Below are 21,466 nucleotides of genomic sequence, written 5' to 3'. Positions count from 1 at the left end.
GGATATAATCCATTGCATTTAGGTATTTCATTTTTAGAGGGAAGTTTTAAAAATTAGATTAACAGATCATTTATATGCTATTTAAATATTTCAAAGTATAATCCCTCTCTCCCTTGCTCATTTAGGTTGCTACTGTGTTTAACTTATGCCTACATCTATCCTTTTCACCAATACACACCTATTCCCTTTCACCCCTAATCTCTTTTGAATATATAACCCTCCTAGGGTACATTCCTCACATCCAAGCTTATCCCGGTGATATATCCCGCAAACACAAGAATCCATTACCTTGGTTAGAGCATTACATTAGGTTTACACTAGCATTACTCTCCCTAGGTTCACATCCAACCGCTAATTACGTGTTTCAGTGCCTCTGTAGAATTTTTTCTAAGTTATGCAAATTTTCTACCCTCATTTGTTATAATCAGGTGAAACTCATTTATGTATTGCTTCAGCTAATATTTATCAGGGGTCCACTGTTTTACAGGCACTGTGCTGGACAATATACTCAGCACGGAATAAAGCAGACACAGTTACCCTCTGGTTAGGGTAACGGCCACGAGACAAGAAAATCAAGGTAGCTTCAAATTGTGGAGCAAGCATCACAAATGGAGAAAAAACCATAGCCAAGGAGACAGAATAGTGGTGGAGCCTACTTTAGACTTCGTGGTGGGTCAGGACTCTGAGAAGACATTTTTTAAACCAAGACCCGAAGAATGCAAAGGAACAGGGCAAGAGGGATGAGGGGTGGAGGTGTGCCCCGCATAGAGGATCAGCATGTTCGGGGATATTAGAACTTCCCATATTTCTTTCTTACAGAAGAAGGAAATAAATTCATCTTTACTGAGGTTTCGTATAAAGTTTGACACGGGTGCCCTCACTCTCAAATCAAACAAGGTATTCTGAGAGAAGAGAGGGAATTCCACAACTCAGAAGGCCTGGTGATGACTTAAGTTTGTGGTACCATTTGTAAATATCCTAAATTTTAAGATACTTCATTATCCAATCATTTTAAATTTCTATTTTAGACCGCTTTATAATACATGTATAAATTAGTATAACATATTTCTGATTTATGTATCTAAATCTGTTTATCTACCTATCATCTCTACACACACACACACACACACACACACCCTCCCCCACACACATATAGGATGGAAGAGCTTCGCTTAAAATTTTTTATTGGTGACTACACTATCAAAAGTACTTTGGAAGTTTGCCTTAGAGGACGAATGTGTCTCTCACTCCATAAAACTCTGTTTCATCAACACTACCCCTTTTGTACCTCACTGCAAACATAGCTGGGATCTGTCTAGACCAGTGATTTCCAAACCTGGCTGTGGATCAAAATGACCTGGGAGCTGGATTAAAATCAGATTCCTGGGCTTTTTCCCAGCAGATTCTTACTCACTCAGTCTGGGATGGGGCTTGGAGAGCTATAATTTTAAAGAGCTCCTGACATCCCTCAATGCACTGGCCGGTTTGGGAACCACCAGTAAAAGATGACACAAGAGTATATTGAAATGCATATGTATTTGGGTCACCTGCATAATTTTCTCTTTCTCTCCATATCCAAATACGCTCTTTAAAGACAAGGAAGCAATCTTCCTCACCCATAGTAAACATTTGGCTTGGTGTACCTCGCGTGGACTAGATGCACTAGATAAATATTATTTGGTGGCTTCAAACAGTTTAACAAAAGGGCTAACTTGGTCTGAAAGGCAGTAAGGAAGACACCATAAATGAGAGATCAACAGTAATTTAAAATGTCAAACACTAAATATTGGTGAAGTAATTAAATATTTCTGACCTGGAACCAGAATGGTAATGGCCGTCTGCACCGCCTTTCGGATGATACTGTCTAAGGCAAACATCCAGTGTGGTTTGATATTATGATTCCGAAGAACTTTATTGACCTGGAGAAAGAGGGCGACATTTAGTCTATTTTAATGTTTAATTGCAAATAACCTAGATGACACAAGCATGTGGATGACATTCTATCAACAGAAACAACTAAAAGGTTTCTTCACCTTGAATTGTGAATAATTTCTTTACGTTGCTGGGAAACAATGAAAAACAGCCGCTTCAGATTAAAGTCTGGTGATTCCCCATGTGAGCAAATCAAAGGCAGTCTGGTTAAATGAAATGTGGCTTCTTTGGGACTCAGAACAAGCTACTTCCACTTCTCATGGCATTTGCAAACTGGATGATGGAGGTGGTAAAGGAGGAAAAAAGAATCTGAGGGGTTTGAAATAAAAATAAACACTGGTCTCTAGTGTTGTGATTCTGAGGTTTAATAGAACCATGTGCTTCAGCTTAGTCTGGTGACTTGGAAAAGCAGGTAAGGGAGGAAATGAGCATGTGTGTGCCACCTACAGATTTGCCACAGCACGTGCCTTATCTTCCTTCCCACCATTGTTTATATCTCGGCAAACAGAGGAGGAACCTGCTGGAATATTCCAGAAAGGATGTTCACACTGAAAGTCTGTGTTATAAGGGTATCTTTTTTTAGTCACTAATACTATTTCACACATTTAAATAGACACTGAAATGGATACATGCATTACCTTTTTTTAAAAATTGTGGTCAAATACACATACCATAAAATTTGCCACCTTAACCACTTTTAAGTATATAGTTCAGTGGCGTTAAGTACGTTCACACTGTTGTGCAACCATCACCACCATCCATCTCCAGAATTCTTCTAATCTTGCAAAACTGAAACTCTACACCCATTAAACAATAATTTCCCACTGCCTTCCGCTCCCAGCCCCTGGTGACCACCATTCTACTTTCCATCTCTATGAATATGACTCCTCTGGGTCTCTCATGTAAGTGGAATCACATGGTATTTTTGTGATGGGCTTATTTCACTTAGTATAATGTGTGAGAACTCCCTTCTTTTTCAAGGGTGAATAGTATCCCACTGTAGGTATAAGCCATATGCGTTATCTTTTTAAAAATAACCATTATTGGGGCGCCTGGGTGGATCAGTCTTTAAGCGTCTGCCTTCGGCTCAGGTCATGATCCCGGGGTCCTGGGATCGAGCCCCGCATCGGGCTCCCTGCTCAGCGGGAAGCCTGCTTCTCCCTCTGCCACTCCCCCTGCTTGTATTCCCTCTCTCGCTGCATCTCTCTCTGTCAAATAAATAAATAAAATCTTAAAAAAAATAACCATTAACATAAAGACAAGAAAAACTTATTTAAAATTTGGGTTAACTCCACTAATTGCTGGCTGACACGACCGTCCAAGAAAAGGTCTGGGCTCTGACCAGAGAATTTAGAAGAAGCAAGGGACAAGGTGACCTAGCTGCAATCCCACACCCAGAGCTGGAGTTCCAGTTGCTTATTCCTGCCCTTGGTCTATCTTCATCAAAATCCCCCAGTTTTGAAGGGAGGATTCCTCGGTCTGAGGAATTCCTCATAGTAGTTGCTCCCAAAAAGAAGTGAATCATTGCTAGGCTCACACTTGTTCTAGGAAATCCTTTCAGAATGAGTTTGTTCTTGTACCTTCATTTCTTAAAGGAATTGCCTGCTTATTTGACTAATGTAGGGCATATAGCATTTAGTAAACTAGAACATTTCTCTCATGAGTCACACACAGAAGATGGAAGAGGGATCCTCTATAACTATGACCCGCTCCCCATAGCTCTTCATTAAACAGGGTACATTCTTTGGGTTCATTCCTATCCTGGATGGTGAGTGAGCAATAGCAAGTGTGTGTGTGTGTGTGTGTGTGTGAGAGAGAGAGAGAGAGAGACAGAGAGTGTGACCTGGGCTCAAGGCCCACGATTACAACTAAACCACTCTCAATCTGAATTCTACTTGCCAATTTGTTTTCCAGCCTTTAGGCTGGAAGCCAAAGGCGTGGGCAAGTGCAAAATCACCAAATTATTTCATTCTATTTGCAGATGGTTAGGTTTCCCTAGTTGCAGTGAAGTGTGCCTTTAGCATTTAATTATTAGTGATAGGCACTGCCAGTTGCTTTCATCACCCATGACGTCAGTCAAGTCAGGAGTGTTGTCCCTGTCCACAGTACAGCACAAGGACCAAGGGGCTTACATAGAGTTTCAGGGTACACAAGTGGCTGTTGAGGGATTGTAATTTGGTTTTAAAGGAGGGATCATTTGATGCACCAAATACAATTGTCAAGACATCTATGCAGGAGAAATAAATACATTAGCAGTGAGTTAATTTGGGGAATTTAAATACCATCGTGCAAAGTGCTTTCATATTTACACCAGAGGCACTGCCAGGAACTCTCTTATTTCAGGCTCCCGCATCCTGCGAAGGCCTTCTAGGAGTGGCTTCAGGCTTTTCTGGTACAGAGTTCCACAGGTAAGTCTCACTCACGAAGAGCACCTACTGGGTTGAATCAGGCTTTTGAAAGACTGGCTTCTACTTGGTGTTGCATAGCAACTCCATTTGAGAGGACAGAGCCTTTAGCAATCTCTCGTGGACTAATTTTCATTCAGTGATGAATTAATGTGTATTAAACAAACATGTTTAAAGTGTTGCATATGGAAACCAGAGAAAAAGTGGGGAAAAAAGAAGTGCTGATTTTATTCAGCGGCGATCATTCCAATCTGCACGGTTGCATTTTCCTCGATGACCACTAGATGGCAGTTCTCATACAGAATTAGAAAGTGCATGACTGAGATGAGTGGCTAAAGTCACCAAAATAGTGACCTGCTACATGATTTCATAAGAACAGAGTTCAGCCATGGGAGATGTTTGTTAGTTTTGCTATTTCCCACAGGGTTCGATTTCATGGGTATCTAACTTTGGGGGATACAAACACATAACAACAAATCTGCTCCTTAGAAGCACACAGAGAGGCAACCAGCTCACACTTATTTACCATCGAAAAAAAAGAGGTCATCGGGATTATTAAAGAAAGAAAAGATAACGGAACTTATGTTTTATCCTGTTTTTCCAATTTTGGTTGGACGTTTGTGGAAAAACATTGGCAAAAGATCATACTTACAGCATCTTGAAAACTGAAGAGCACCACCTGGACTTGGCTAATGCCGTGGCTGTCGAAGTCAAGTTCTAGCTTCAGCTTGGACAGTGTGGTGGCGATGATTTTTCGGTCCGTGGATCTCACAAATTCTCTGAGGCTTGCGATGAGGGTTGTGATATGTTCCCATTTTAGTTTAGGTTCTTCGGCCCCCTGTGAATAAAACCTGTCAGTTGATCTGTGCTAGACACATTCATCATGAGCCTGCCATTGCCACAGCCCCTGTTGGGAACTGGGCTTCAAAGCGCCTCCCCCCCCGAGGGAAAAGGCCATATTGGAACTCTATGCCCCACTAGCCCCACCAACCACCCAAGAAATAATCAGACTTTGGGAGGAAGGGTACCTACCCCACATGTCAGCCAATAGCTATGATTTAGTCAGATATACAGAGCTTTCCCCAAACACGGACAGGCTGAGGCAATACCACTCAGAAATTTTTTTTTTTTAAGATTTTATTTACTTATTTGAGAGAGAGAGAGACAGGAGAGAGGGAACACAAGTAGGGGGAGTGGGAGAGGGAGAAGCAGGCTTCCCGCCGAGCATGGAGCCCGATGCGGGGCTCGATCCTATGACCCCGGGATCATGACCTGAGCTGAAGGCAGCCGCTTAACCGACTGAGCCACCCAGGCACCCCCCACTCAGAAATTTTAATGGGGAACTAAAGAGAGATCAGGCAATAAGCCATAGGATCTTAAGCTCAAAGTCAGCCCAGAGAGACAAGTCACAAAATAGCAGCAAGAGTACCTCTAGCTGTAAGGAAAGGAGAGCAGAAGCAATGGGATTGAGAACGACCATCTACATGGAGAGGGAAGGAAATGGATGGAAATGGAAATGGCACGCCAAGGGGGTCATTAACAGCCAAAGCTGAGAAGACGTGTACAAACTCCTGGAACATGAAGTAATCAGAATCCCACACAAATTTCAGTCTCTGTGGGGCTCGGCTCGGCACTATGGCTGGAATTCCTTAAGACCCTACCTCCTTCAGGTAGGTGAGGCCACCTCCAAGGTGCCCCCAGAACTTCGACTGCCCTTAAAGTGTGTCAATGCCTTTCAATCAAAAGGGGCTCACTTCAGAATCCATCCTAGAAACACTGCCTTACACACCGATGAGGTAATTCGTTGTAAGAATGAACCGATGGACAAGTTTATATACTAAAAATATAATAATAATACTGAAACAGGTTCCCTTTCTCAAGCTGAATTCTTCTACTTTGTGTAAGGAATGTGGTAGGGTGTCATTTATCCTCATTTAACTTTAGGAAACGAGATTTTTATTATGCTCATTTCTATCTCCTATTGTACATTTTGTTACCGCATCATTAAAATTAAATTCCTCAATCAGGCTGTGATAATTACAGTTTCTAGGATTCTATTACAATCAATGTACCACCAAGTTCTCTCCCTCTGTATGGTTTCATTTGGGAACTCCCTCTCATGTTTGTGTTTTCATGAGACAAGATTATATTGAAAAGCTTGAAAGCTGTCATTAAGGGAATTAAAATGAGACTGGGAACAATTATAAACTTTGTTTCTTTTCTTACCACCAACTAAATTACACCCAAAGTAAAGATTCACAGGCAATATCATAATAACATGAAAATATGTTCAAGAAAAAAAATGTGAGTTATTCAGAAGTTGGAAGCTTATCTTAGTGAAAAATCAGCTACATGTTTGCCAGCAGTTGAAACAGCAAACATTTTTTTTGACATTAGCTTTGTTTTCACAACAGAGGAACATGTTGCTTTGGGCTTTTTGATGTGTGGGCCACTGTGCTACAAAGGAACGCTGTCTGCTTGGAAATGTTTTCTGTCTGGGGCAGTTCATTCACTTACATGACCGTTACTTCTGTTCGAATCCCTGTGTCCACGTGCACGCATGAACGTGCTTACACAAATGAGCATCTCCAGTGTCAGGGAGTCTGATTCAGCATCCGAAGGGTGCATTTGACAGTGCGCCTCTCCTGAGCAGAGCACCATCCAGATTCTCCTGCAAAGGTGCTCTCTATTCTTTATCCTTTAAACTTCCTCAAAAATGATGAGTGAACTTCAGAAGGATGTTACTGGTCCAAAGGGTTTCTGTGGGCTGGTTTGGGGACCTGACCACCATCTGCACTTTTGGTCTTGTTTAAAAAGGGTAGGCTTGGGCAGCTGGTGGCTCAGTTGGTTAAGTGCCTAACTCTTGATTTCAGCTCAGGTCATGATCTCAGGGTCATGAGATCGAGTCCTACAATGGGCTCTGCGCTGGGGGGTGGGTTTTAATGTAAAGATGTATCCAGAGATACTTAATACAACAAAAAGAATTACTTCCATCCGGCTGTGGAAAAGACTTAAAGGATTACTTAAAGAATGACCTCCATCTAGTTGTAGAAAAGAACTTAAGAGATTAGACAACTATGATTAGCCTGCTTGATAATGGTCACAACAACAATAATAATAGTTAACATTTGTGAAACACTCTATTAGTCTCTCAGTTGCTCATGATCTCAGTTATTCCCTATAGAAACTCCATGAGGTAGATACTGGCGTTTCCTCTATTTCATAGATTAGGAAATTCAGCCTCAGAGACTTTAAGTAACTTGCCTAAATCGCACAGCCTGTTAAATGGTAATGCCAGGCCTTGGGCAGAGAGCGGCAAGCTGAGGCTGAGCCCAGGCTCCTGATCATTGCATTCTCTTGCCTCAATCGGCTGGAAGAGCCAGCAGTGAGCCTGGATCGGAACCTGCTCTCCCACCAGGCCACCATGTGATGTCACAGCAAGGGATTCACAGTATCCTTAGCAATACAATCAGAAGGACCCTTGCTATCAGTGGATGATTTGGGATTCAGCATGTGATTCTGATCCAGTTTCTGGTCCTCACTGGTCCCTTCGTGCTGGTGCACCAAGGCATGCCCTCTGATGACTGCTTTTAAGATCGTTTTTTCTTTCTCCTTTTTTTTTTTTTTAAAGATTTTATTTATTTATTTGAGAGAGAGAATGAGAGACAGAGAGCACGAGAGGGAAGAGGGTCAGAGGGAGAAGCAGACCCCCTGCTGAGCAGGGAGCCCGATGCGGGACTCGATCCCAGGACGCCAGGATCATGACCTGAGCCGAAGGCAGTCGCTTAACCAACTGAGCCACCCAGGCGCCCTCTTTCTCCTTTTATAGAGAACATTCAGGTGTGCTGAAAAAACCAGGAAGCCACAGACAACTGAATAGGATTAACCAACTGCGAAATGTAAGAATTTCAGCCCACTCATGGAAGTGAAGTCTCCTGCCAGGCTCGGTGCCATGACCATGACAAAGGCAGTCCTGCCGGACGGACCTTCAAAAACCCCAAACAAGCAGATGCTTTCTGCACTGGAAGAGTTTGTCCCTTGGGATGATTATGAGATTTAGGCAATCCCTGCGTCCTGCGTGTCTCTGATCTGAAACAGGCATCTCACACTAGCAGCCACAGTTTGGAGAAGCCTTCGCTCCGCAGCAGCTAATGGTGATTTCCTTTCCTTCCTCCATGGCCAGCAGCAGCCCCTCCCCTGTTTCCACCAGCCCTTGTCACCATCTGGGAGCTGTCACCCAGGGAGGAGAGCAGGGTGGTGCTTAGGAGCACAGATCCCGAAGCCAGACTATCTGGGTCTAAATCCTGACTCCGCCGCTTAGGGCTGTGTGGCCCCGGCAAGTTACTCAACTCCTCTGTGCCTCTGTGTCCTCGTGTGCAAAATGAGCACACTAGAACTATTACTACAGTTCTATTGCCATGAGGCTTGAGTGAGTCAATACACATGAAATACTAAGAACAATACCTGGCCCATACAGAGTGTCTGCGACTATTAGTATATGTTGACTATGTTTGCTATTACTATTATGTCATTGCATATACCACTACTACTCCTAAATATTTACTAATATTCATTGTTTTTCTTCCTCTGCTAGAATGCCAGCTTCAGTGCGGTATTTCTTTTTCCCAGTTTTGTTCACTGAATGTCCACAGCACATAGACGAGTGCCTGGCATTCAGCAGATGCTTAGTATTTGTTGAATGAATGTACGACCTCCAACTGCTGCCCAGATGCTCCTTCCATCTAAGTTTGGTTCCCCTTCTTATTTCACACCATCCAATTCCCAGTCCTTGAATGACCAGAGTAAGCAGAAGGAAAGAGAAGAGAGGAAGCTGAAGGTTCATAATTGCTCCCGTCTCCTCCACATCTCCCACCATTCCTGTGCAGCACCCTCGGCACTCACCCTACCCCAGCTCAGAGCCCCGGCTGTCCCTCAGCCTGGAGCCCCCACTTCCTGGTCCTTAAGGAACTGCTTGAGGCAGCTTTCCTCTAGGACCCACGCAGGGTCTTCCCAGAAAGTGTAGCTGGTGCTCATCTCAGTTCTCCTCGTACCAGAGACCCTGCTGGCACACATGTGGCCTTTGACTCTTCCTACGGGATCAAAAGAGGTGGGCATTAGAGAGTTGCTAGGGTGACAGAATCAGTGGAGAAACTTCATGGGGATCTCAAGATAAAGACAAGAGCCAAGAAGGAGAGTCTTGCCCTGTTTATATCCCAGCACAGCTGAGAACAGGGAGAAGGTTGGACTGACAGACAAACTTGACCCAACTCCTCTAGATCCACCTTTTTTTTTTTTTTTTAAGATTTTATTTTTATTTATTTGACAGAGAGAGAGAGATAGCGAGAGAGGGAACACAAGCAGGGGGAGTGGGAGAGGGAGAAGCAGGTTCCCCGCCGAGCAGGGAGCCTGATTCGGGGCTCGATCCCAGGACCCTGGAACCATGACCTGAGCCGAAGGTAGAGGCTCAACGACTGAGCCACCCAGGTGCCTTAGCTCAACCCTTTTCGCAGCTGTTTTCTCAAGACAGAAGGTAGGAAAGAAGGCCTAGGCAGGGAGGGCGGCTGGCGGCCACAGGAGCCCGAGCAGACAAGTCCCTGATGCCCATGTCACCGAAAGGAAGTAACAGGTGTCGTGCCGGGGGCCAAGCATGTCTGTGGAGGCTGATATCCTTAAGAGACGTGAGCGGCTGCTCCAAACACAGGAGGCAGTACTGGAGGCCTGGAGCTGGGGGAAACACCATTTGTACTGGGGCAGAACTGGGGAGGGGATTCTTCCTCAGATCTGTAAGCAGGATCCTAGGGAACATATTTTCCCAGGTATTATGGACCGAATGGTGTCCCCGCCCCCCAACCCCAATCAGAAGCCCTGACCTCCAATGTGACTGTAGGTGGAGAAAGGGTCTTAGGAGGTAATTAAGGTTAAGTGAGATCACAACAGTGGGGCCCTAATCCAACAGGGCTACTGTTCTTATAAGGAGGGGAAGGGACACCCTCCGGGGTGCACAGGGATAAAAGCTGGGTGAGGACGTGCCAAGGTGGTGCCATCTACAAGCCAAGGAGAGAGGCCTCAGGAGAAACCAAACCTGCTGACACCTTGCTCTTAGACCTTCTGCCTCCAGAACTGTGAGAAATAAATTTCTGTTGTTTAAGCTACTCAGCCGGTGGGATTCTGTTATGGCAGGCCCAGCAAACGAATATACCGGGGAGTGAGAGTTTGACCAGCTTTGTTTTTTCACAGCCCACACAGCCTTCCGACACACTATATAATTTACTTATTATTGCCCATCACCCTCCGTCCGTCTGCATGTAGCCCCATAAGCACGGGGGTCCTTGTTGTGTTTGCAATATTTCCTAAATGCTCAGAGGAGACTGGCAGGGAGCCTTGTGCTACCATCGGAATTAGGAAGTCACGTGGCCCAATGGGTAAGTGTTGATCGAATCAATAAACAAATGAATGAAGGGTAAAAGGAGCTTGCAGGCCAGTTGGACTTGGCCACCATGAAAAAGTTGTGACTCACAAATAGCTATGTTCAAAAATGCGGTTTCTACGTCAGGGATTTGCCCTTTTTCCTCTGCTGGGTAGGTGTGATTCATCATCAAGAACTCTACCGCTTCCTCAAGCCTCCACGTCGCCTGTGACAGCGCCAAGGGGTTAAGACACAGGTAAGATACGTCAGCTCTGGGAAATGAAGTATCCACGAGAGGTTATACCTGAGCCAAAGATTCCATTAAGTTTCTCACAACTTTGTCTTGGTCTTCCGTCAGGATCCTATGAAGGGTGGCCCGTCTCTCACTGTCCTTCCTCAGCATAAAGAATCCAGAATCTTTTTCTTCAGGGGAAGGCGGAGCGCTGTGGTCTTCAAAATTTTCATCTGGAATGCTGGAAGAATTTAGACAGCATAAATCACACCGTCCTTTCTAAAAGGACACACAACACAATTCTTTCACCCAAAGTTGGTCAGGTCTTTACCCCAAAAAGAGTGTCCGTATTCCTTTCACGTCTCTTTCTCCGCAGGACTTGGCTCTCGTTTTGAAGGAGAAGGGGTCCACCTTTAACTCCGCATCGGGGGAAACAGAGCCGTACTCGCTGCTGCCGCTTGTGTCCCCCACCAGGACAGGCACAGGCAAGGATATGCTTCGAAGATACTCTGCTTGTCATGAGACGGGAGGACATGGTCGTGAATGCTTTCAAAAATGTACCATGCTAAACACTCACCCAAAGACAGCAACATTAGTTATCAAGTTATCAAGACGTGTCTCGCTCCAACGACTAGTGAAATTATGCTAAGAGGCTGGTCAGGGATCCCATGCTCCATATATAACCCATGCAGGGGGTGGATGGCGTAAGGGTCTCCCAGGCCCTGGAAGGAATACCTCAGGGCCACGAAACAGCGGAAGAAGCACCAGGCCCAGTGGTCCTGGGTTCCAATGCCCTCACTGGGGTGCCTGGGGGGCTCGGTCAGTTAAGCGTCTGCCTTCAGCTCAGGTATATGATCTCAGGGTCCTGGCATGGAGTCCCGCGTTGGGCTCAGTGGGGAGTCTATTTCTCCCTCTCCCCCTGTCCCTGCTGTGCTCTCTCTCAAATAAATAAAATCTTTAAAAATAAAATAAAGGATCAAGTTCATATTTTTTTCACCATGGTCCCCACAGGCTTAAGGGTCCTCCTTAGCATCTTGGGGCTGCCCTAGCTGGGGTGAGTGAGGATTCTGTGATTCCAGAACACAGGTTTGAACCGTGTTTCGCCTTAAACAAATATGCTCAGTTGGTCATGTATCAGGGTTCTGCTTAAAGAGTCATATGAAAAAGCGTTCTTTGCTAAGTACAAATTTTAGAAATCAACAGACCACATGATCTCTTAGGGCTGTATCAACAAGGGCCCCAGGCTCAAAGACATGGGATGGTCGTTCAGCAGTGGACTCCTGCCTCTGTTCCAGGTGACTGCAAATCAGTAATGATTAACCGCGAGGGGCGGAGGAAGCGGGCCATCAACACTGATCAGACAGATGGACATGTTTGAGAAGCACTCATCTGATCTACAAATATATGAAAGCCAAACAGACCTTCCCTTTCTTTTCTTTCCCCCCTTCCTCCAACTATCTCCCTTATGATTCCACATATATAGATATGTTTTATTATATGTTATTTATATACTTGGAAGAAAATATACCATATTATGAATGGTAGTTATTTCTAGAAGATGTGATTTGGGGTGATTGTTATTTTCTTTTACTTTTCCAAAATTTCCAAACCTTCTATGATAAACAAGTATTATTTTTGTAAGCAGAAAAATATATGTTATTAAAAATATTTTTCACAAGCAAATACTCAACAGGCAGTAACACCATATTACCAAGAACTTGATTTACCTAATAACACACTTAGTGATGATCCAGAAGATTAAAAAAAAAAAAAAATCCCATTACATAGCAGGAAGTGACATTTCTCTGAAAATGGATTGCCTGACGACACCTATCACTGGGAAGCTTTTCCAAGCTGCTGAGTCTTAGAAAAAGAGTTTTGTTAGCCATATCTAGGAGCTTCCTTAATCATACAGTCTTGCAGGTAGGACACGTCCTACCCCTTGGTTATATCAAAGATGTCATGAGGACCATTCTATTCTTCTATCCCACTTGTAGCTCAGGTGAAGAAAGCAGGTGTTAGAGGGAGACTTCGCTTTGGTTTCAACTGTAGGGAGGAAGAAGAGATGTCTATAGCTTCCCGGGATAGTTCATCTCTGAGGAAACCATCCCAGTGATCAGTCACTAGAAAGTCTCCCAAGGATGAATTGGCTGACCCACCTGCTGTCATTGAATTTGCCACACTGCTGAATCACTAGAAGGTAGGAATTGAGATGAAGCTAGGAAGAGCTGTTCTGGGTTTACCAGTTTAACACCATAATGCCTTAGTTAAATGTATAGGGGTGTGCAAATGGCTACACTGAAAAGATATGGAAGGGAAAAGTGCCTGCATGCAGCATTTCCCAAATTTACTTGACCATGGCACACCCTTTTCCCTGGGACAGCTCATGGACCCAGCATTTCATGGACTAGATTTTAGGAAGTGCTGCTACAGCATAAAGCAAATGAGCAACCTCTTGCTGATAATAGTAAGATTGTCTAAGAGGAGACAGGTTTGTCGGGGGGCCCAAACAGGACTGCATTTGAGAGGACATTTCTGGAAGTTTTCAAGATCTAGAGTGTGCTTTGTTTCGCTTCGCACTTCTGGGGATATATTGCAGAATGGATAAAACAGCTGCTAGCTTGGCCAAATATGGACTTAAAGCACGGGAGCACGGTTTGCATTGCTATTAGATATCAAGCCCTTACAGTTAAATGTTGCTGGTAGAAAAAGCTAGCTGAAGAAAGCTCTCACCCTTCTCTTGGCTTGATGGAATGGCCAACATCTTCGTAAGGAAGGCACAAAAGGCCTGCCGTGGAGCTCACTGCGGACCCCTAGGAGTCGGTGAGGGTATCTTTGCCAGCTTATAGAATGGTGATCCTCTCTCAATGTATGTTCCATGCAGAAATGGAGGCATGCATCATTTACATGCCAAAGACAAAACTGTTGTTTCCTGGGACTAAATTCTATCTAGAATGCTACCAGGTGAGGAGTTTCTATCACGTGTTTCTGTATATAAGTACCTGTGCACATATGTGTATCTAAAGAACAGAGGGAGTGAGGATTTCACTTGTCCTGCTTTTTGGCCACATTATATGATTTGATAACCTAGTACTGAGAAGGCCTGTGTCGTACCTGTGAATTTTAGGGTTGTTCTGGGTACCACCTGCCTAAAGAGAAGTCTCATGGGGTAACACTGTATATGTTTAAGGATGAAATCCAGGGCCCAGGGTCGTTATGGCTCATCTAGGAAATAAAGGGACCTGCAGACATTTTGCATGCCCTGTGTGCACAGCCCTGAATCCCTCCTCTACCAGATTTTAAGTTTAATCTTAAATTTGATTACCCTTCTCTGTTGGGCTCATACAGTCATTCATCCAGCATATATTTACTAGATACCTAATATTTGTTGGGTAGCCAATAGAACTCGCTGCTGGACTGAAATGAGGGTATGAAAGGGAGGAATCAAAAATGACCCTGAGGTTTCTGGCTTAAGAAATGAATGAATGAATGAATGAATGAATGAACTACTTATATACTACAATGAAGAGGAATATAGGCTAAAGGGGAAGTTATTTTTAGTGGGGAAGGGGTGTGATTTCAGCATTCAGTTTGAGAAATTAAGGCCATGGGATGAGTCTGGAGCTCAGAAGAGAAGACGGAGCTGGAGACATAACCCTAGTAGTCCCCTGCCTGGAGATGGTATTTAAAGCAAAGGACAACATAATTTAGGGAGGGATGAGGAGAGAGCAGAGGACCCGGACCTTAAGAACACCAATATTTAGAGGAAAAGGAGGCAGCAAAGAAGAATGACAAGGAGAAGCCATGAAGCGAGAGGGAAACAGGAGAATGGGGCATCATGGAAGCCCACAGACGAGAGGGCTAACAGAAGAGAGAAGGAGAATCTGGGCCAAAAGCCACTGAGAAGATGAGTAAATTCAGAATTTGGCCAAATAGATCTCATTAGTGACTCTGAGCAGGGCAGTTTCAATGGTCAGTGACACCAGACACCAGACACAATGTAGGGCAGACCTTAGATTGGTGGGAAAGAAGAGGTGGGGAAGATCGGGAGACACTGCCCTTCAAGACCTAAAGCTGGGATGAGGAGCGTAAAAACTGGGGTGTTAGCCAATGAGGCAGTGTGTAGTGTCAGGGGAAAGATTAGTTTATGACAGAAAACACTAGCGCAAGGGTAAGTGGGAGTTATTTGGAGAGGGGGAAGCTGAAGAAGTCAGGGGTGTGTGGGATCCAGAAGCCAACTGGGGGTTCGCCTTCTTTAGGAAAATGAATGCTCTCTCCTCTATAAGGGTGGGAAGAGGGAGAAAAGGGGATGCTAAGGCAGGTAAGTGTACATTCTTGGTGGAAACGTGATGAAATCCACTCCTGAGATTTCTAGCTTAAGTTATAAAAGTGAGAAAGCATAGTGCCTTTCAGGGGAGAAACTCAGTTATAACTGTTACCACAGAAGCATGTTGACAGTTTCTGGATAGCACGGAGGTCACAGGTCCCTTGGTATCAGCTCATATACGTTGAGGTACTGGAGCCTCCAGATGTAAGAGAGAAGCCTGGCAGGAGTTCACTCACCGGTCTGTGTGCTAATGTCTTGTCAACTTTTTCTTTAAGATTTTATTTATTTATTTATTTGAGGGAGAGGGCATGAGGAGTGGAGGAAGGGCAGAGCAAGAGGGAGAAGCAGGCTCCCTGTGAGCCCAACATAGGGCTCACCGCAGGGCTCGATCCCAGGACCCTGAGATCATGACCTGAGCTGAAGGCAGATGCTTAACCAACTGAGGCACCCAGGCGCCCCATGTCTTGTCAACTCTTAAGAAACCCTTTGCTGTGGGGCTGGCCATGGAAAGTCTTAAAGAGGCTGGATGGACTTCTCTGAGGATGGGAAATGTCAAAGGTATGCCTCCGGAAGGGTGATTCTTGTTGCTCTTTTGTGGGAGCTGATGGGTAAGGGTATGAATCTAGAATCCCCTAAAAAGATGGCTTTATTAGGGGTAGACTGGAGTGGGGAGAGAGCACATGGCCAGTTTGTGAGTCCCAGATTGCTGGGACCTTCTGCCTAGGGGAGGGTTCAGGGAACTTAGAGGTTCAGGGAATTGGATATGTCCCTGCTCTGGGAGAGGGGGAATGTTCTAAATTCCTCCCATCACTATGAGAGCTGCCTCAGATCCTAACAGCTATTCAAGAGCACCAGAGACCGTCAAGGTTCTCCGAGTTCAGGACAATCTAGGGACAAAGCTCAGCCAGAGCAGTCTCCTAACTGTCACTCTGTCTCCTGTCTCCGATTGCACAAATCTCAAAGGTTCTCACACTTTAGTGAGCATAAAAGTCCTCAGGTTGTTTACTTAAAAGTATAGCATTCCAGGTTATAGCTCTAGATTCTGGGAAGGACCAGGAATCTTAATTTTTTTTTTTAAGATTTTATTTATTTATTTGAGACAGAGAGAATGAGATACAGAGAGCATGAGAGGGAGGAGGGTCAGAGGGAGAAGCAGACTCCCTGCCGAGCAGGAAGCCCAGTGCGGGACTCGATCCCGGGACTCCAGGATCATGACCTGAGCCGAAGGCAGTCGCTTAACCAACTGAGCCACCCAGGTGCCCAGGAATCTTAATTTTTAACAAACATTCCAAGTGACCCATGCAGGCAGATCTGGGCCTGAGCCACGCCTATATTTCGAGTGCCTAGGCCCTATATTCTGAGTGCTAGGTGCATAGCAGAGGTTTAAGGGGTTACTGAGTGAATGTTATTAAATAAACGATTCTTCACACAGCTCTCAGAACGATCCATCAATAGCCTCACTGTTCAATATGGTAGCTGCTAGCCACATGTGCTTATTTACATGAATATTTCAATCAAATTAAAATTAAAATTCAGTGCCTCAGTCAAGGGAGCCACATTTCAAGTGTTTAATAGCACATATGCTTTGTGGCTAATGGCTTGGACAGTGTAGACAGAGGACGTTTCTATTATCATCAAATTATAGACCCCGTGATTTTAATTCCAGATTAAAGTCTTTCCCTGGCTCTCCCCTCCTGTTTGAAAATTCTCATAGGGAGCCCTTTGGGATATGCTCCTGCTTACTACCTCCAGCTTCAACTCCTCCCCATGTATTTTAAGCACCAGCAGAGCTGAACCACCTCCTGTTCCCTTCACGCACAGTGGGGTGTCACGCTTACTGCATTCACTCATTCTAGGACTGACCTCACCTGGCTCCCCACTCCCCATCCGCGACTCCCTCTGGACTGACTACATTACACGACGATGTCGTGGATTTATTCCTTGTCTCCCCCACAAGAACAACAGCTTCTTAAGGTCAGGAACTATGCTTTTCTCATCCTTATACATTCAGGGCCTAGCACATTTCTTGTGCACACAGTGAATGCACAACAAGTGTTTATTAGGTTAAAACAAATTACTTAATTCTCTGGGTTTCTGTGTGGCAATGGGAGAGTAGTCCAGTACTGGACAAGTCACGTCTCTCTAAGGGGGAAGGAGGTCCACCTCCTCATCACCCTCCCACTCCTCCTTTGAGGGCAGCCGAGGGTAGCTGTTGAAGGTGGAGGCCCCTTGAGGTAGGGCAGTGGCCTCTCCTCTGGGCAGAAACTGTATATGATCTGTAAAGAACCCCTGGGGAAGGAAGAGTCCTGCAGTTTGCATTCATTTAGGAGAGGTAAAACCAGGTTATAGTTTGTAGTCTTAATTAACAGGAGGCACGAAGTGCTCTGTAACACCTAAGAACAATCATAAATGGGATTTTAGCTGCTAATTGGGTTAGCACATCTGTTTTTGCTTTCCTAGGGAGGAGAGGGGGTTCTGAAGGAATGAGCCCAGCCAGGCTTGAAGCTGTACACATCCTTAGTACCCGGGAGCCTCCCATGGAGGCAAAAAGCAGAGGATGAAGCTTTTTAATGGGAAATCTAGAGCTTATCACATGATAATGCATCAAACTTCAGCTCAATGGGCAATACAAAAATGAACTCACCATTTGATCCGGCTGAAAGGGCTATGGGAAGAAGAGCAAACAGCAACATGAGCACACGTTGGGTTTGTTGTTAAACAGAGATAACAAAAAAGTGGATGCTTGAAATGGGATCAATGTCCTTTGCAAAAATTCAATCTGTCTACCCTCATCCCAAATAAACACAAAAATGTCAACAACCAAGGGATCATTTACTTGCTTTTCCTTTCTGAAATGAGTTATGGAAATTATTGCAAAAGACAATTTATATTTTCACACTGCTGTTTTATTTATAACTGGCAATCTTCTTTTCTTTTCTTTCTTTCATTTTGCAGGGGGTTAGTTATTCAGAAAGATATCCTCTAAGAGGCAATAGGTGTTTTCCTCAAATTAAAAGAACATATAATCTGGATGGCTTGGAAGTTTTAACAGCTCCATAATAGCTCTGTAGCCCATCAGTGGTGATTTAGAGTTTCAGCTCGAAAAGGCTGTATTTCACCCTTTTTTACACTTGAACCTCTGTATCAGTGAGGTGAGATTGCTACAGATGCTGACGCAGGATCTATGGACTAACCAGGTGATGAAAGACTATTACATATGAGGTCCTAGCATTCGTGAAATTGATGGTAAGGCAGCTTCCCGATACCAAAACTGAATGTCTAAGCACACTGTGCTAATGTTTACACCAATTTCTAGTGACATCTATAAGCAGATTACTTTACTTCTGGAAAAATCTTTCATCTTAAAAGCTTAGGGCTTAGTGACTCTGACCCGTATCCACATACCTGAAAGCTTAGGTTGTGTCTTTTTCTTTTTGCTTGAAACTTTTAAGAACTCATCAACAAGCAAGTCGTTAGCCCAGGCTCTCTTGTCGGGGTCTGGTTCAAAACACTTCAGTATGAATGCCTTGGCCTCTGCTGACATGGACTCTGGGATCTCTGGGTGGACTTTAAACATTCCCACCTAAGACACAACACATGTAGCTTTTGAGAGACCATCTCATCACATGAGCTCCAGGATCGAAAACTTGGTCCCCTAGCACAACAAAATCCTTTACTATATTCTACAGACTCATGCCTTTCCTCAAAGTGTGATAGGATATTTTTTTCCTCTATGTTATAGAAAGTTTCCAGAATGTTTCTGTAACTTTATCAATGACATACACCAAGCAATTATGTTAAGATCGCAGACAGCACTATGAAGAAAGAATTCAGTCCTTGACACTTTAGGACACGTTAGCACACTGGCACGCAAGAAAGAGATTTTTAATTGAGACCATTGTGTTGGCCATAATAGCTATGTGCCAGGAACTATGCTTGGCTTTTTGATTGATGAATTCCATTGAATGCTCCCAACAACCCAGTGGATTAAATATTATCCCTGTTATAACGATGACAAAAATGAGTCTCAGAGGGGTGAGTGATCTGTCCTAGAAAGGCAGGTCTGGGATTCAAACCTTAATTTGTCTGGCTTAAAGCCTGTGTTCTTTCCCCTATGCTGTGAGTCCTGAATATTTTTCCTGTCTCAGATTGCCCATATGAAGAGATACTTTAAAATTAAACACAGAATTTTTATAACAATTAGAATTTTCTTCTCACCGCTGCCATTCTAATATTTTTTTTCAATAATGTTTTCATGAAGTTAGTAGAGAAAATTTTCTAAGGAAAATTTTTTTTGTTATTATGTAGCTTATAGAAGTGTATTATTATATAAACAATAATATACAGTTATTTGTAGTAATTATATAGCCTTTACTATATCAGACACTATTCTAAGTGTTTTGCACATATTATCTCATACACGTCTCAAAAAACCTTTATTAGATCGCTACTATTTTTATACCCATTTTACAGATTAGGAAAATGTGGTACAAGAGGGTTAAGCAATTTGCCCAAAGTCATCAAAGAGTCTGACTGTGTTGGAGCCTAGATTCAAACACTGTAAATCAGTGCTAGAGTCTATGTCATCTCATCTAAAGCATACTGTATAATAATCCCTACACCGATGGGTAATAGAGCAGCATTTCAGAGTGAAATCCTAGAGATGGGTGAAAACTTGAAACACTGACCAAGAAGAGAAAGACACCCATTCATGTCAAGAAAGGCAGCTTTCTTAGCAGCTCTCATTGCCCTTCCAGTTTGGTTACAGTCCTCATTTCTCTATCAGCAGTATCCCATCAGATCATTTTCAAGCGGAAGGGAAGCCAAGTTTTCTACACAAGCAGAAGGTATGTGACACATGGCCCCTCACGAGAGAGGCTATTCACAGTGGAATAAGTGCTAGAAACATGGTCCGAGGCAGGGAAAGAAATCACAAATTTTCATCGGAAGTCTTCTGCCTTAGAGAACAGCAGATGGGTGAGCTTTACTTCTTGGGAAACAGGTGCTCAGTTTAAACCTTCCTCCGGCTTGGCAGTGTGGCAGGCAAGGACAGGTGGGGACGGCAGGGACTCAGAGCAGGTCACTGCTTTGCTCAGTCCCTGGATTCCAAGGCTGTGACCCCTGGGCTCTGTCAGTCCTATTTCCATATCAGTCCTATTTCCATATTAGGTGCTCCCTATTTTGGGAGGTGGGCTGCTTCCCCCTCCCAGGAGAGTTAAGAACGAAAGGCAAAGTAAGCGGCTAGAAGAGTAGCTATAATAAGAATATGATTGGCGCCCTTAAAATAGCAATTACTGCCCACCCCTTTCTTAATGGAGCCTTCAAACTCTTATGATAGAGAAGGAAAATATTGCTTTGATTTAATACTTAAATGAAGTAAAAATGTCCTTATATCTCCCTCCATGGAAGATTTCCAGACTGTTTCCCAAAGAGCTTAAATCGTCTTCCATGGAGTAGTGTGTTATTTATGCTGCATTGTAAAAAGGTGGTTAGACGAAGTTACATGGAATCTCACTTTATAGCTGAGAAATCTAAGGCAGGGAGAGATCCTCAGTATGAGGCATACGCACTGACTTTGAGGGGAGTGAATCTTCTTGACTTCACTGAGCTCTGAGAGCACATTTAATGTGCTTACCTAGGCTCCTTCCCTTTTGCCTAAAAAAATATCATACACATACATGGAACATCCAGTAGCTTTATCCAACGGTTTTTAAGACATTTAAGACATATGAAATGTGACCTTGAACATAGCTGCTTGTGGTTCTCCCAGTTCATAAAAAGGTGGTTTCCCTGTGGCCATTTCGATGATGGTGCAGCCCAAAGACCAGATGTCTGCTGCTTTCCCGTAGCCTCGTGGTCCTTTGTCTATGATTTCCGGTGCCATATACTGAAGGGTACCTGGGGATAATTCAAACACACTCCACTTTAGAATAGAGAAAACAGATGAACATCTAATGACAGCTTTAATTGTCCACATAAATAAGACAACTTTAGAAGCATGATTCAGGTCTTGATATCTCATCTTTCTTGAGTCCCAGTTTTCTCTGCCATTAATAAAAGTGGAGATAGCAGTTATTACAGTGCATTTTATCAGGGATGTAAGAATAGCTTGCCAACGTGATCTGGTCATGAATAGATACTTTCTCATCTCCTAGATAGTAGAG

General features: G+C 43.9%; 1 protein-coding gene across 1 annotated transcript in view; it reads right to left on the bottom strand.

Moving 5' to 3' along the window:
• MAP3K5 (mitogen-activated protein kinase kinase kinase 5) overlaps positions 1-21,466 on the bottom strand; it is a 189,932-nt gene that overhangs the window by 16,680 nt on the left and 151,786 nt on the right. Inside the window, exons 19-25 of the mRNA XM_021693127.2 lie at positions 21,043-21,200; positions 18,708-18,885; positions 17,947-17,967; positions 11,307-11,484; positions 11,048-11,216; positions 4,990-5,175; positions 1,814-1,919 (exon numbers count right to left, since the gene is read on the bottom strand). Of these exons, the coding sequence (XP_021548802.1) occupies positions 1,814-1,919; positions 4,990-5,175; positions 11,048-11,216; positions 11,307-11,484; positions 17,947-17,967; positions 18,708-18,885; positions 21,043-21,200 (996 nt within the window). The remainder of the gene's footprint in view (positions 1-1,813; positions 1,920-4,989; positions 5,176-11,047; positions 11,217-11,306; positions 11,485-17,946; positions 17,968-18,707; positions 18,886-21,042; positions 21,201-21,466) is intronic.

The sequence above is a fragment of the Neomonachus schauinslandi genome, chromosome 8 (genome assembly GCF_002201575.2).
Source record: "Neomonachus schauinslandi chromosome 8, ASM220157v2, whole genome shotgun sequence".
Taxonomy (NCBI): Eukaryota; Metazoa; Chordata; class Mammalia; order Carnivora; family Phocidae; genus Neomonachus; species Neomonachus schauinslandi.
The sequence above is the reverse complement of the archived record's forward strand: the minus strand, read 5'-3'. Positions and strand labels throughout refer to the sequence as shown.